At 39.0% G+C, this 17,358-nt stretch overlaps 1 protein-coding gene across 1 annotated transcript in view; it reads right to left on the bottom strand.

Annotated features, from left to right (window-relative positions):
• The window catches only part of Iqch (IQ motif containing H), a 124,717-nt gene that overhangs the window by 86,484 nt on the left and 20,875 nt on the right, over positions 1-17,358 (bottom strand). The window contains exons 4-6 of the mRNA XM_026408830.2: positions 11,493-12,044; positions 10,724-10,790; positions 521-604 (exon numbers count right to left, since the gene is read on the bottom strand). Of these exons, the coding sequence (XP_026264615.1) occupies positions 521-604; positions 10,724-10,790; positions 11,493-12,044 (703 nt within the window). The remainder of the gene's footprint in view (positions 1-520; positions 605-10,723; positions 10,791-11,492; positions 12,045-17,358) is intronic.

Below are 17,358 nucleotides of genomic sequence, written 5' to 3'. Positions count from 1 at the left end.
TCTGTGTTTCTAAGAATTCCCTTCACTGGGCATTTCATTTTAAAAAAATAATTAAATGCTCTATATTTACAGAAAAGCCTCTTTAAAAATCTATTTTCATTTCTCTGTTATTTTTATGATGACAACACAATGCTTCATTTCTGATACCAACTTCCAATGATTCCTCAGCTAATATCTTAGACAATATTGTCACAAATATACAATTTTGGTCTCATACACTTGCAAGGATTCAGTAAACCAAGAAGATTTTTGTATATAGGAGAGAAATTCTCATCTAAACCTACAGGAAAAAATATTTAGAAAACTGCCCAAGTAATTGATTAAAATGCTTATTTTTATTCAAGTTGACATCCCTGTGGATGTTACTTAAAATGAAACATTCAATTGTCCTACAAGTGGCTTAAAAACCTAAGCTTTTTCCTTGTAGAAGAAAAAATATATAACAATAAGAAGAAACATTGTATCAATATTCACTGACAAACATTGCAAAGAGTCATTTGTTTAAAACTATTTACTGTACCTATGATGTCACACAGCCGCCCCAGTTGCCTGTTCTGCTGTATGTTGAGGTCGGTGACACCTTCTCGAGCCTGCTGGGAATACCCTACAAGGCAAATGAGGTGTCAAAACCCAGAAAGAGCAAGACGATAGAGCAAAATGGCACAAGAGAATTTTAAAATGTCATGGTCCACATTTTGAGGAAAAACGTCTTCTCTGCAGCATCTCACAGAAATAAGACAACTCTTATTTCTTTGGGGATTAAGCATTATTCTGGGAGATGTGCTAAGCAGCACGTCCTGCAACAGAGAGGTTCCTATTTTCAATACCAACAAAGCTCCTGAGAATCAGGATTACAAAAACACGGAGAAAATTTCTGACCTTCACCATGACTGTTCAAAACTACATGTAAGAACATTATGCTCAGGTTATAGAAATGGTTTCAACTTTTTAACTTGTGAGTCCTGTGTGGCATTTTGAAGATGTATTCCAGAATCATTCTAAACTGACACACAGATTTCAGATAAACCCCTTACTGTATTTTAAGAATTCTCATATCAAAGAAATAGGCTTCTGCTCTTAGTAAAAAGAACTTTGAACTCTCAAAGTGCAATAAAATTGAAGACAATGACTTTGTCAGTACTAAGGAAAGTCTTGAAGTTTACCTTCCTTTCTGTTGGAAACAGTAGAAGGAAGACTTCTACAGATTACTACTGTCCAAAAATCTTCCACGAAAACAGCATCACTCTCTGCTGATGTTTCAGGTCTTGGGAGGGCAAGGGGAGTGGATCCTGACAGGAACTTAAAAGACATGCATGCTCACAGGCACTGTCATTATTATATAAAACCAGCAATATAAGGTGTGACTTTTTTTAAAAAATAAAACTGCTTTTCACATTTTGAAGAGATGCTTCAATGCCTCCTTGTGGTTAGTGAGCCCAAACACATGTTTCAAGTTCAACTGCTGTAGATGAAGTGGTTTTATAGGCTACAGCTTCAAGATGTGACACTAATTTTTCTTTTCAGCATAAGGAAAACTATAGCAATTCAGGCAACAGGGCTTCAGACCAAATGAACTCTGATAATTGGCTCTTTGCTTTGATGTCTGTGTTTAAATGCTAGACAACGTCTGGAAAGTAAATGAGCTTACAATTCATCTAGAAGTCTCTCTTTGCTTTATATATATGGATTTAAGAATTAAAGAGGCAGAAGGACCAATGGACTGTTGGAATTATTTTAGAAAAAAATTATTAGACTTTCAAATAATTTAGAGAACCATTCCATAAGTGAAAACTAATACACACAGGTCCGATTTCAAGGTTGTCTTTATATGTGACTGCAATATTCTGCATGTGTATAAATCTATCTGTATTCATATAAATGTTAGAGAGATATATTGTGAATAATATATATCAAGACTATAAGAAAGTAAGGAAAAATGCCTAAGCAATGGAGTATGATTAGGGCCTGAGAGAACACCAGAAATGCATTTCCTTTTAGAAGTAAAGATAAAAGGCAGTATAAGATGTCTCATTAAGATGATGTCCAATTTAAAATATAAAAGATGTTTGATCACTTTGTAGCTGCATAGGCAGCCCATAGGGAATAAGTCTGTGTTTCATTCAAGTGCTTGATGTCAGTTTTCTGTCAAATTACTTGGTAGCTACGTTACCACTGATCAAGGAGGCATACAAGATGCCTCTGCAGAATTATGATAGACCTGGTTACCCTCTTAGCCCTACTAATATACCCATTTTAAAGAATCTCATGTTAACAACAACACTGATGTAGAGGGTTGCATAAAGTAACAGATATGAAAACAACTGTAAACTGCAAAGCACTGTGTAAGTGTAAGGTATTTTAATATTATGGGGTATGTGCACTTCCAAAGCACACCACAACCACCACAAGGAATTCTGTGACAAGCAGCATGGATGTTCTGTGACAAGACATGCACATGCCATCAGTTCGGCAGAAGTTGAGAGCCAGTTGATTTTGAGATCAGGTTTATTATCATGTTTTGTACATCCACAGGCACATCTATTGACACCCAGGCAAAAAGATTCCCCCATTGTTCTGGCATCAAGCATTGAATATGATAATGACTTAATAGGATGTTTTGGCTTTGGGGAGCTCAGCAGACATGCCTGGTAGCAAGGAGACATTGCTTGTAATATAATCTACAAAGATGTGGCTACTTCAAAAATCAGGCTAGGAACACTGGGGGATTTTTTTTTTTTTTTTTTTTTTTGGTACTGGGGGATTAAATGCAGGGGCACTTAACCACTGAGCCACATCCCTAGCCCCTTTTTATATTTTATTTAGAGACAGGGCCTCACTAAGTTGCTAAGGACCTTGTTAAATTCCTGAGGCTAGCTTTGAACTCACGATCCTCCTGCCTCAGACTCCCAAGCCCCTGGGATTATTATAGGCATGCACCATCGTGCTCAGCCACTGGGGGATGCTTGAGATACCATCAACCTCAACCCTGTCCTGCTATAGATGAGGAAACTCGGGGTAAGCGCCTTATCTCTCCAAGATCACATAAGTGTACAAATTATTATGCAGTGTAGCTACTACATATTTAGCTCTTGTTATCAATTTAGTTACATGAAATAAAAGATTAGACTCTCCAAGTGGGCACAGACAACTCCAGGAGGGAAAAGTGCTTTTGACTCTTCTCACTTTTCAATGTGTCTTGGTAGGCAGAATAATGGCCATCCCAACATGTCCTTATCCTAATCTTCAGAACTGTGCATGTGGTAGGTTACATGACAAAATAAAGTTGTAAATGAAATTAAGTTTGCTAATTGGCTGACCTTAAAACAAGGAGATTATTCTGGATTATCTGGCTGGGCCTGGTGTAATAATAAGGGTCCTGAAGGAAGGCGGAACAGTAGGAAGTTATAGGGTGACTTAGAAAGGCACAGGGGTTGCAATGTTGCTGGTCCTAAAGGTAGAGAAAGGGGCTGAGAGTCTTCTTCATGCATTCCTTGGTGAATGGCTTCTACAAGTTAGGAAGGGCAACTATTCTTCCCTAGAGCCTCAGGAAGGAAGGCAGCTCTGCTGACACTTAGATTTTACCCCTCTCGCACATTTGGGTTACAGAGCTGTAAGCTCCTACATGTGTATAGTTGGAAGCCATTTAGTCTCTGGTGTTGTCCATCTTCCCTTGCTTCTACCAAGGACCATCCCTGTCAGATGCCCTGCTTCTCTTTCCACCTATAATGAAAAGGTGAGGGAGGTCAAAGACCCTGATACCTGGTAGGTACTCAGTAACCATTGCTGCTGTTGTGTTTTGATGTTTCTTTCCTAACCTCAGCTGAGCCAAACTCAGAAAGAGAGTCTCAGAAAGAACTTCATTTAAACATAGGGAAGGTGTTATCACCGCAAGCACAAAACTACTTGAGCCACCAGAGTACAGCTGTGCCTTATGCAGAGGGTAGACCCTGGCTGCTCTCAGCTGTGCCCAACCTAGGCTTTTCTGAGAAGGTTCTGAGCCTCCCTTCACTGTCAATCTCTGGCACACTTTCTCCACTACACTTTCTCGTTTCATCGTTACTTGTCCCCCCGTGTGCTTGTTCACCTGTTCTCCCTGTCTTCCTGGACCACTCCAGAGTGTAAGCTCCCTGTGCACCTGTGGGTCTGCGCAAAGAATCCGCCTCTTAAGTTCTCAGCCCTCTCTCCCACGTGTTCTCTTCATTCCCTCTATTCCATTTAACCCTGTAAAACTGGAGAACTTCTGGTAGATTCAAAGAATGAGAAGCAGGATTTGTAGATTTTATCCAGGTCCTTATCAGCACAGGAAAACATCACTGGCAGATGGAGGCCCTCTCTCTCTCTCTCTCTCTCTCTCTCTCTCTCTCTCTCTCTCTCTTTCTCTCTCTCTTTCCCTCTGGAGAGGAACATAGCCCCTTTCCTGATGCCTGTTCTCATCACCTGCAAAATAATCCCCATTTGATAGAACCATTCATCTTTTCTCAAATAAATTTACTTTTTCAAATAAAATGAAGTGGAAACATTACTGCTTCCACTTCACATCAAAGATGGTTATCTGAGCGCTTCCTCTACAGTGGTCCAACTACTTTGGGTCCTTTCGGAATCAAGAATGTCCATTGGTGGTGACTGGAAAGACCCTCCATCTTTGCCACCTTTCCCAGGTCTCACTCCCATGGGAACGCCTATCAGGTGAAGCTAACTGCCTCTGCGTCTGGAGGACTAGCCTGCTGGCATTGGCTTTTCCTTCACTGCGGCTACAGAAATCCAAGAGCACGAGCAAGGCCATGTTCAGTGACCAGGCCTCGGTGGCACTGGTGTGTGACTCTGTGACAGGCCCCTGTTGTCACAGCAGACTCCGTGTTCTTTAACACTTGGCTCACTACCCTGTGGGTGAGTCCTTTTTCTCTTGTCTCCAAGTCCTAGCCTCACAGTGGTACACAAGGCAGAGAAGAGGTTAACAACAGACTCCCGAGTCCCAAGTGGTTGATCAGCATCTGATCACCCTGAGTTGGGAAAACATTCTCAAATCAAATAGCCAAATGGATTCCCCTTCAAAAGGGTGAGAACTTTCTCTTGTTCTTTTTGTCAGTGACTGGCTCAACATCGCATGCAACTAAAGCCAGTGATTCTCAAATTGTGTTCTGGGGATCTGGGGAGTATCAAGGTCATTTCAGGGGATCTGCAAAATCAAAACTATTTTCAAGATGATACTAACATGGGCTGGGGTTGTGGCTCAGAGGTAGAGCACTTTCCTAGCATGCATGAGGCTATGGGTTCGATACTTAGCACCATGTAAAAATCAAATAAAGGTATCGTGTCCAATTATAACTAAAAATAAACATTTTAAAATTTTTTAGATGTAGTTGGACATGATACCTTTAATTAATTAATTAATTAATTTTTATGTGATGCTGAGGATCAAATCCAGGGCCTTGCACGTGCTAGGCAAGCGCTTTACTGTTGAGCCCCAGCCCCACCCCTAACATTTACATATTTTAAAAAATGATACTGAGATGTTATTTGCCTTTCAAAGTCTATTCTCTCACAAGTTACAAAACACAAAACATTTACCAATATGACTGCAATTCCACATTGCAGCTAATAGTTCTTATTGTGGATTTAGTAGAAAGCCAAAGAAGAATATATACAGTTTCTGAAAAGACTGTAAAATACATAAAATATTCTTCCCTTTTCCAAATACTTATCTCCATAGGGCCAGATTTTTTTTGTATACTTCTTCTGAAGAATATACAAAACAGATTGAATATAGAAGCAGTTATGAGACTACAACCATGTTGTATAGAGATTTGCAAACCTGTCAAATAATGCCATTCTTCTCACTAAATTTGTTTAGGAAAATAATTCTATTTTGTAAAAATGTGTTATTTAGATTAACATTGGCAATGGGTTCATTAGCTAATAAGTACTTTTAAAGTTCCTTTCGTTCGTTTCTAATACAGTAAATAAAAATAGATAGAATTCACTTAAGCCAATGCTCTTTCAGGTCTTCAGTTACCATTATGAGTTTAATGGGGTTCTGAGACAAGAAAATTTGAGAATAGCTGAATAAAGCTTTTGCTATTTTTATGAGGAGGAAGGAGATTAAGTGATTACATTTTTATTTCGCATATGCAAAATTCATTTCTGTTCATATCCCAATATTAATCCATTTCATGAAAAGACCTTGAACAGGTGTCACTTCACACCCAATTTAATGCTATTTCTCTGTATTATGGTACAACATTAGCTGGGTCAAGATCAGTTGGACATTTTCATATAAAAGAATGATTGGGCTAACTGTTATCTAACCAGTGAGTAAGTGTTGATTTGTTGACATGGAAGAATACAAATTTATTTTAATTTTAGTTTGGGCTATAAAGAAATTTGAAAGTTTAAATGTACTTTGCTGCTGATCCCCAAGGACCTGGGTATTTCTGGGAAAGGCTGCCTGGGGGATGCTGGCAGCTCAGTTGTCCCAAGGATCTCATGTGGCAACTCCTAACTCAATTATGAATTCCATGTTAGCTGCCAAAATACCTTTGGACGACTGTGAAGACTGGATGAGAGATCCCAACTGCCCAGGATGGAAGAACAGAACCTATTTAATCTTTGAGTTGTCAACTCAAAAGTGAGAAAGTAGAGAGATGGCAATATGCTTAGAGGCACACTAGAAACAACTTTAGGTCCATGCTCACAGTCGCAGTCTTCCGCCTCTGTTCACAGAGAGGTGAGTCTCAACTCTCCTCCTGGGGAAGGGAATGCAGTTAGGACGCTACTGTCTCATGAGCCTCAGGGCTTTCTCCATTCAATGTATGGTCAGCTGCCCACAAAAGCACATTTCTGTCTTTTCTTACAGGCTTTTGTGACAGTACAGAACAACTGAAAAATATTTTTCATGAATTTCACAATAACACCATCCACAATTTTTATGGCATGGAATATTCTGGAGACCAATGTTCATGTTAATCCTAAGGAGAATTTACTAAAATAATGCACATGGAGAAAAAACTGAGGATGAATTATGTATATTACTTTTAGCCATTACATTGATTGGCCAATGAAATAAAAGATTATGTAAAGAAGAGAGAAAAAAAATCCCACCTCAATATATCACCTATCTGTATTTTTAAAGGAGGAAGAGAACAGACGTGGTGGTGCCTGCCTACAATCCCTGTGACTAGGGAGGCTGAGGCAGGAGGAGTGCAAGTTTGAGGACAACCTCAGCAATTTAGCAAGACCCTGTCTCAAAATAAAAAAGGGCTGGGGATGTAGCAGGGTAGTAAAATGCCCATGTGTTCAATCCCCAGTACAAAAAGGGGGCCGGGTGGGGGGAGAGGAAGAGAGATGAGAAGGGAGACTCACCACTGGGATTGAGTTTGCTGACAGTGGCCTCAGATATCTGCTCTCAGCATTGGAGGCCAATTTTTGACACATCATATTAAATGACTATATGTTAAAACGTCCCTGAGTTAAAGTATAGCAGTACATATACTTATGATGTGCTATAATAAAAAGCCCAGGGTTAAAATGTGAAGGAAATAACTTGGCCAAAGGAAACGGAAGCAAGTTTAGATTGCAGTTTTTATTTAGACCTCTGGTCTTTCTAGAGGAATTAGGATTCTTTATTGCGATTCCTTCTTATTTGATTGATAGATTTTGCTTAAAATAGACCCTAGAATTCTATTTCTGCTATGAACTATGGAATATGATTTTGTTATAATTATATTTCATTAATAAAAATGATAAAAATATGTAATATCCCATTAAGAGATCAACCTATACATTCTGGAAAGAATTTTTTATCAACTTATAAAATTATAAGGCCAATCAGTTCTTTTAAACAATTAGTCAATAACATTCCACTTCTGTAGATTAAAAATAGCTAAAATATTTGTTACATCTAGGAACCCCTACATGCAATATATAACAGTTAATCAAATTTTATAACAAAGAGGTAACTCTGCAATATGTTCTTTTAATGTTTGTGTTATCAAACTATACATTTAAAAATACAGTATAAATGTTTCATAGTAAAATACGTTACTAAAAGGCCATCTTTTCCGCCATCATGGTTTGAAGAAAGCAATTATTCCTGTGTGTGCAAAACTATATAGCAAATAGCCAAACGCCTACAACTGTAATATATTACGTGGTTATCAGTACTTAGCTTTCATTTTTAAGGATTCAAATAAGTTAGTGCAGCCCCAATTGACTGGTGTCCGAGTGTCATTATTTCCAGGGTGATTCTACAGCAAGTTTTCCTATGAAAAGAGAAAAAGACGACAAGGCTACACTTGCTTTAAGTGCCTACCTGAACCCGACAACCCTGCCCACTGATTTTGACGAGTGAATTCGTCTTAACTCTGGAAGTAAAATTATTAGATTGAATAGGTTAGTTTCTTTTTGCAGTGTATTTAGAACAAAAATTGACTTCATTTTCATCCACTTCTATTTTTATGAATTGTGGAAGTAAGTCCTTCGTGCATGAGACAAAGAAGCCATGCTGTGTATAGCCAAAAACCTCCCTGTGTGTTCCCTGGCGAAGTGGGAAATAAGAAAAAAGAACCTCATATCACTTTTTTACAGTTTAAGAATTCTGTCTGTGCAATATTTATACTAAATTGGATATCCACAAGTCATTTTATAAAACCTAAAGCACAGATTGTAGAAACAAATTCTCTTGTGAAAAGGTAGAGTTGGACTTCTAAAATGCTTGATTGAGAAAAATATCTGAGACCATTCTTATATTTTAAAAATACATAAATACATTTTCCTTTAAAGTGGTTACTCTGTCATTTACAAACAAAAATTACTGCATTAGGGAAGCCTTCATATTTATTATTTATTTAAACTATATATATATATATGTATGTACACAATCTAGAAGAAAGCTAGCTTTAATATACAATTTAAAATAATGCTTTCTAATTTTCATTCCTTTGACCATATTATTTTCCATTTAATTTATATCCAGCAAGTCCTTTTGAAAATTTAAGATGCTTTCCTTTTAACTCATTTTTTATTACTCAGCTTACATTACCATTACTTTCAAATTTCTGCTTCTTTGGAGACTCCTTTGTATCAGGCTTCTCTGCAGGGCCATTCACATGGGGTTGTTTTGAAGAGTCAAAGGGAGTGTGGGAGGAAAGAAGTTTGTGGAAATTGTACCTATACCACACGAGTGTGCTTATTACCATTGCAAAGTAGGGACCCTGTTTCTGGCTCTAGTTTTGGATCAAGTAGAGAAAGAAAAACAAAATTCCCCATATAATATTAGGTCAGGTCCACAATTAGTTTCAAAAGCAAAGGCTCTTGCACCTTATTCTAAGGACCTGAGTCAGTTAATTGGGTCTGCAATTAGCCTCTCTGGTTGCAATCAATTACAAGTGCAATTTCTGTGTGTGAACTAATTTTGTGTGCAAAAGTAGTCTCACCAAGACAAAAGCCTAAGTTGGAATGAAATTCAGATCTGTCTTAGCTCACTTACATCCTAAGAAGGAACAAATTTCTTCTGTGAGCCATAAAGTGGAGCAAAACTAAAAGGCCCTATGCAACTCAAGTTTTCTTAACTTTTGCACTAGTACACATAGCTCTATGCATATGCTCTAGAATCTTGGAAAGTTTGTATTACTTTGGTCCTATTAATATTTTACTAATTTAAAATAATCTTAATATGTTTATGTAGTAATTTAAATGTTTTTCTTTTTCTATTACTGCTTAAATTTGTTTTGTTTCTATGCTACACTTCAATACACAAACTAAAATATTCACAGATGAACATAAATAAGTAACAACCCAGAAGATCAATTACTGCATTGCTTTACAGGAAAGGCCTTAACAAAGAGCTAATCTGGAGATTCAGTGGTTTTTGCTGTTTGTCAAAACTCTTATTAAGTCAGCATAGGAAATTTGGCCTCATCCAGGAAATTTAACAGGCTAGGTAGAAGCCAAGCAAAACAAAACAAACAACGAGACACAAATCCCAAACATTTTGACAGCAGCTCGTGTTTTAAAAGAACTTCCAATGCAAATTTCTGAAATTCCCTGTGTCATTTTGGCACACCTATTTTACCACTGCGTTTCAGACAACAGCTTTCAAGTTCCCCAATTCATAAATGTAATTAAATAATTACATTAGTGCTAATTAACATGAAACTGCAGATTATTTAAGCGCAAAAAACACTATTCAACTTCTTAATTATTCTTGTTCACACAGCATTTCCTTTTGCTCAGGCGCCCTAGGTGCAAATAAAGCATCCCATCTGCTCGTAATTAGAACTAAATAATTTCAGAGAATGTAGCTTATCATTTTGACTGCACATTTGATTAAAAACAGTGTACAAGCAATATCCTGGCTTATTGGCGTAACTGCCACAACACACACAAGCCTGTGTGCTTCTATCATTAAAGAAGATCGAAAACATTATCCGTATTTCAGGGGGAAAAATACAACTTTTTAGTTCATTTCATACAGATGAAAGCGAATTACAGCAAATCACCTCTCCACTGAATAGCAGCCCCCACATAATGACTTTATTTGCTTAATCCCCAAATTAAACGCCGTTTCGAGCGAGGGCCCTGTGTTATTACTCTCATCATGTCGAGAACATTTTCCTGCCGAGACCAATTTGAATAAAACAAGGGGCCTTCCTTGAACTCAATCAAGGAGCCATAATGTGGTGGGTAATAGAGGTTGCTGATAGATTTGCAGGCAAAAGTGTTATACCTAATGATGGGATATGGATAATCGTCCTCCTGGAGGTCCTGATGCGATTCCAGTTGGCTGCCAGATGCTAAAAATCAAGAAGAGCATTGATCAGTGACAGGAAGCTGTAGTGGATTCATCTAGTCAAACTTCAGCTGTTTTTCCACTGTACAGTTAAGCCAGGCATAAATTATATTAATTGATTTAATTACATACTTAAAACATCTTCCCCAATTAATTTAATTAGGTGGCTACATGATGCTACTGGCAGGGGAAGATTAGAGGCAGCTCACTTAATTAACAGAATATGAATGAAAAAAAGAGAAAGCAAACATAAATGAAATTGTGAGCACTAATTAAAAGGCTGTCTGCAAACTTAAATACTTTCTGACAAAGTGGTGACAGCAATGTAGACAAGAGAGGATTTTTTTTTCCCTAGCAAATTAAAGTGCCAGAAGGTATATATAGGGGGGAAAAGGTAATGCAGTTAAAACATCGATTTTCTGACAGAACTACCGTAGCCCAAATGAAGGGACTTTACGTCTATAGAAAAATTGCAGCCGATTTTTGCAAGCACAAAAGCCAGATTGTCGATTAGGGCTAAAATATGTCGCAGGAACAAATATGGGGCTTGTGCATCCTGCGTAGAGGAAAGTAAAAGACCAGGGAGGCTGAGGGGGAGGGGAGTTGGAGAAGGAAAGGAAAGAGAAAGAGACTACTTATTGCAGTCGTTCAAGCAAGAACTGTTTAGAAAAAGAGGTCTGCCTGAGCAGCTGGCAGCCTCGTGCACCTTGGCTCGCATTCGGAAATTCTCCAGGTGTCTCTGCCGCGATTCCTTCAGGATCTTCTTCACTCGGGTCTTATGGCAACGTAAAAGCCAAGCAAGGGCGATCACACCCGACGCCCACTTCTGCTGACGGTAAACAAGGAAGTATTTTCTTGCTTTGTAGCATTTCCATGTAGCTTGGATCTTGACGGCAGCTTCTGCCTTCCCACCTTGGCCCTTGAACCTCTGTCCTGGGCGATTTAACAGCATTTGGACGTGAACTGGGTTCTCCAGCAGTGAGAGCAGGTTGTATCGGGTAAGTTTATTATTCAGCTCAAACTCTGGAAGGAGGGCCAGCAAGTTCTTCCCTTTGATTTTGACTTCTGGTATTGCATAGTCCCTGAGAAACTTCTCGATATGTTCCAAGAGAGAAAAAATACTCCCCCAAGCTAAGTTAAAATGCTCTTTGAATGCTATGAAGTCTGGGGCTGTCTTGTCTATGAAGCCATCATAAATACAAAGGTCATAATCCCATGGTAATTTCTGACCTTTAGAAGGTGGGGTGACTTTCATGCCCTGTGGAAAGAAAGTGTTGTCAGAGATGAGGTATACTGTGATTTTGTTTAACCGAGTGATCACCTCACTCGTACAACTGTCACTTACCCCTCAATGGCGGGAAGACACAGATCCTCGCACTGACAAATCGTGTACACATTGGACTATGAAAATCTGGCTAATATATATCATTAAAACTCCTTAACAGAGGAATATATTAGAAGTCACTCACAGATGTTAACATTTTTATAAAAGTGTTATAAAAGTGCCCAAGGAAAGCGATCTAGAAATGTTATGCTTTGGGTTTACTGGAATATGGCCAGCTGACCCCATCCTCCCTGTGATGTACTTCTTATACAGGCTCGCATGGTCTTAGAGAAGTATGTTGCTGATCCCTTGGTCATAGCTTACCTACCAATTCTAGAAAAACAGGGTGAAGTCTTTCTGTGCAATCCTCAGCATAATTTCAAATATTCCCATTAAGAGCTGTTTTTGACTTTCTAACAAATATCATTTTTTTTTAGCATTTTAGAGTTCTTCTGATATCTTCTTCTCTTAATACCTAGAGGAGATTTCTTTTACAAGAAGCATCATGTTGTGTGTTATCTATGTTTCTCTTGACAAGGGTTCTTTTATTTACGGTCTAGAGCCTTTTTAGGGACATATCTGGGGCTGTCCACGGGTAGATTAGAATCAGAAATCTCATAACAGATGAAACCAAGGAAGCATTTGCTTTCGATTTTGTTCCTATCTGTGTTGAAAATGAAAATTTAAGTCGTGGAAATACACGACTTTTATTTATAAATGTTGTTGAGTGGGGTCTTTTAAGAATGAAATGGCAAATTTTTCTTCTTAATATTTTCTATATTAAGTAAACAATAAATTCTATTTTAAAAATTAAATCAGAAGAGATTTGATGACAATAGCCATATATAATATCATTTCCAATAGAAAAAAAAACAAGGAAAGAAAAATTTGTTACCCATTACAAAACCATTTCATTTCAATTATCAAAACCTGTTGCACTAGAAAAATTCCATGGTCTAAATGTTCCATTGGCAGGCTTGGGAGAAAAGGGAGGATATAGATGTTTCAGGCCCTGAGCTCTTGTCAGGAAATTAAGTATTTACTGTGATGATGCTTTCTTCTTGCTTTGGGATGCCAGGAATCGATTGCCTTCAATATGTCCATGTTTTTAGATGTATCAGCCTGTCTTTATCAAATTGTAGGATCATATTGCTCTCTGTATTTTGAAGACTTTTAGTCCCAGTTAATTTATTAGTAATAATTATGCCACAGCTCTGTGGTGATATTGGTATGTTAGATTGTTCATAGTTTGTCTTTTTTTTTTTTTTTTGTACTGAGGACTGAACCCAGGGACATTTAATCACAGAGCCCTGAGTCACATCCCCAGCCCTTTAAAAAATATTTTACGTAGAGATAGATTCTTGTTAAGTTGCTTTGGGCCATGTTAAGTTGTTGAGGCTGGCTTTGAACTCACAATCCTCCTGCCTCAGCCTCCTAAGCAGCTCACAGTTTGTCTTTACTAAATACATGTCACTGAAAGTAATTTATAAATACAAGGCAGGAAACTATCCAAGAGAAAAGTAAGCCAAGAGTTATACTTACAATAAAGGCACAGTAAGAAAATATAAGCAATTACAAACAAAACTTCAAATTCTCTTTTTATTCCCTCAGGTACCAGACCGTGGAATAATTAGACTGTTATCTCAAGTGAAAATACTAAAAAAGCAAGTATTAAGTCCAAAATGGAAGATATCCTTTAATTTAAGAAGTCAACTTTATATAGCAGTGAGCTTTCTATACTTTTAACTTCAGAGCTACTTTAAGGCCTAAGGGGAAAAGTCTTTTCGCTAAGACTCAAGCCTTTTCTGATCTACCCAGGACGCCCAGAGAGAACTCAGACTGGTAGATGGAGTAAATTTCTTCGCCTTGGATGCGAGACAGAGTGGACAAGGCCTCCTTCAGCAGACATCAGTGCTGGCAGGGGGAGCTGCAACTCCTGCTAGAGGACAAGTGGCACAAGTTCCGACAGAATGGCCCGTGGCTACATTTCTGCCTTCCTTCAAGAATGGGCTTGGATGGTGGGAAGATTAGAATTCAGAGAAAAATGACAGTGCTTCACCATCGACAAGACGTGCAAAATAATCACAGATGGATACATAGAGAATTGGCTGGCCCCACCAGTCATGTCCTAGATCCATCCCGTCATCGAGACTCCAACACTCCTATAAAAAGGAGAGCTATGGATGGGAGGCTGGAAAGAGGCTCTTGTGTCCTTGGAGGTGTTCAAGTATTTTTGAAATCCTTGTCCTTACAGAGGGTCACGTGGAAGTGGGGTCATCCATGAAAATGGAATAACCTTAGGGGGGTGGTGGGTAGAGAGGGGAGAGGACTCTCAGATCTTAGCACTTTCCCACAGGCTTTCTAAGGGCTTCGATGCACCTCAGCAGTTGCACTTTAGACCTTCTGAGAGAATAGCCTTTGGGTGGGCAGGGATTGCAGAATTTAACAGGGGCTGCTTTAGAACAAAGGGATTATACCTTCCTACCTTCTTGGATGATATTCCAGCAAAGACCTGCTCTCAGAGGAAACACACTCTTGGACATCAAATAGACCACTCAGGCACTGGGAAGCTATGGCTTTGGAGTCAGCTAAAGCATAACTGTAGTACATCTGTCACCGAGAATGCCACACATGGGAGCACTTTAGACTTAGAGCAAGAAAAGACATGCCTCTCAAGAGAAAGGCTTCCCAAATTAAAGCAGTGCATCAGCAGTGCGAGATCCACCCAGCAGGTAAAGACGGAGCTGCGTCACGGCCTGCTAGGAATAAGAGCCCTGATCAGGGGTCGTGCCATGCTTCAGGTGCCGCTCCTTCTGCGAGTCCTCCTTTATTATTTATCTCCATGAACTTGTCTAGGATTATTTGTTGGCTTTCCTCCTTCCCTCCCTTCCTCTCTTTTTCCTTTCTATCCCTCCTGCTCCATTTCTCTCAACCTTCCTCCTTCCCTTTCTTTTTATTTCCAATCATTGCAACGTGATATTATGACTGAGTAGCATTTTTTTCCCCCTTTTAGTAGGGATGGATGTCTCTTGGACATCTGCATCCTCGCCTGGTCCTTCTTGGGAGCACAGCCTTATCTTCACCTTTGTGCGCTGTCTGCACTTACTAACTGGCTCACGCGCAGCCCAGACCTGTAGCTGTGGCCTAATTATTAGCAACCTGCTCTAACTGACTGAGTCAACTAGCTGGGAAATGCTCTTCTTGATTTGCAAAGTGTAATCACTAATTAGGTAACTTTGAGAGTTTCTGGAGCAGTTATTTAGGGAAAATTCAAAATTCACAGCAAAACCAGGACAGAAGGATGATGATCATATGTGTTAGTAAGACCCAATGTGAAGCCAGAAAGACCCAGTAATGCATTTAGAAATATCTACCACAAAAAAAAAATCCAGAAAAAAGGAATATGTTTCTAAGCTGAATTTCTTCATGAAAATTTTTATTTTTACATATGAGGATGGCATGTGGATATAGGATTAAACTAGATCCCTAAAATGGATATGAGGAAGCTCTCCTAGCAGTAAAGACTCAAGTATTTGGGACCATCCAACATGGCTGTCATCTTTAGAGAATGTCAATCATTCCATTGCCTAGGACAACTGAGAATACTTTTGAATCTAGGAGCCAAATTTCATCGCAACATTCCTATTAGTAATTAAGTAATTGCATTGTAGGAAAAAGAATGAGCTCTTCGGCACCCTATGGCTCTAGGGAGAGCTTGGATTTGGTGAATGAATGGTGTATCTCTAAAAGACAAAGTCTTTATTATTTCTCAAAGACCAGGGTGCCATTTATCTGGTCCTATTTAATTCTGGTGAAGATCTATGAACTTTGTACAGAGTAAACATCAAGATTTCAACTGGCTAGAGTTGTTCAAGAGATATATACAATGTTCAGAGAGAGTAGATGAATTAACCAAGGCTCGGAGATTTAGCATAATTACTTAATTGATTCTGCTTTTTGCTCAATAGATGATTAGGGGCCCAGGAAAATGAACCATGGGACGGAGCCCTGACTAACCTCAGTTGAAACCCAAGCTCTGCCACTGTCTACTACATATGCTTGGACAAGTTCCTGCTGTCTCAGAATCTAAATTTTCTCATCTGGAAAAGGGAGAGGCCCCTGAAGAGTTGCTGTGAGGATTATAACATATGTAAAAGTTTTCACAGTGTCTCATCTCCCGTCAGTGTGATCATTACTACAGATGAGGAAACTGAGGCTCAGGGAGAACACATGACTTATCCAAGATCATAAAATCAGGTAGTAGATCTTCTTAACTTCTAGGACAGTATTTTTGCTACTTTAAGAAAAAAATATCCCATTCCTAAATATCCCCGATCCATCCAGAACTAAAGGAAGAGACCAGATGGAGTGTGTCCTTGCACCCTCTCATTGCCTTTTCCCAGCCCTGTTTTTGTCCCTTGTGATGCCTACTCTCCCACACCCTACCCTATGCTGTCCCTACTCCCTTGGCCTCAAAGCTCAGAGCCCTGCATGGCCCTTCCTAAGCTGTGCTCTTCTCCCTCCTGCTGCCTCCTACCTACATCAGAGCCAACCTGGCCTGGACCTGCTATTTCTTCTTATTTGCTAGGCTGGAAAGTGAGCTGTTGAATTGACCCCTATGAATGCACTAATGGACAGAAAATGGTATGGTGGAGGAGTGGCAGATTGAAGCCAGAAAACCTAGAATCTAGCTTGTCACCATCTTCCTCTGTGGCCTTGAGAAGTCACTTCTCCTGTAGGATTTCAGTTTCCATTAGGGAACCACTCAGGGAACTTGTAATATTGACACCCTATGGCTCTCTGACTTAATGTGTCAGCCCATATGCCTCGAGCTAATAAAACCATCAAATCAAAGGCAACTATCTCCAGTGTCATTATTTCCTGCACCATGTTAAAGACCTGGGGGATCTCCTCCTTTTCCTTTTATATCAGTTCACACACACAGACACACAGACACACAGACACACACACACACACATCAATACTTTCTAGCAACTTTTAAACCAAAATAGATGACAAATTGCCCCTGCCACCTAACCTGTAAGATTGAAGAGAAAATCTCCAACAATGATGTCAACAAACAGTTCTCAGATTATAAAACTGCCTAAAACTTAAATGACAATTAAAAGCGAGAGTCAGAGTCCTTAACCTTCATAAAGAGAATAAAAGGCAAAAATAGAAAACTCACTGAACAGAGACATAAGGAAGAGAATGGAGCATAAAGACCATTTAGGTCGGCACAATTTTC

The sequence above is a fragment of the Urocitellus parryii genome, chromosome 6, assembly GCF_045843805.1.
Source record: "Urocitellus parryii isolate mUroPar1 chromosome 6, mUroPar1.hap1, whole genome shotgun sequence".
Classification (NCBI taxonomy): domain Eukaryota; kingdom Metazoa; phylum Chordata; class Mammalia; order Rodentia; family Sciuridae; genus Urocitellus; species Urocitellus parryii.
The sequence above is the reverse complement of the archived record's forward strand: the minus strand, read 5'-3'. Positions and strand labels throughout refer to the sequence as shown.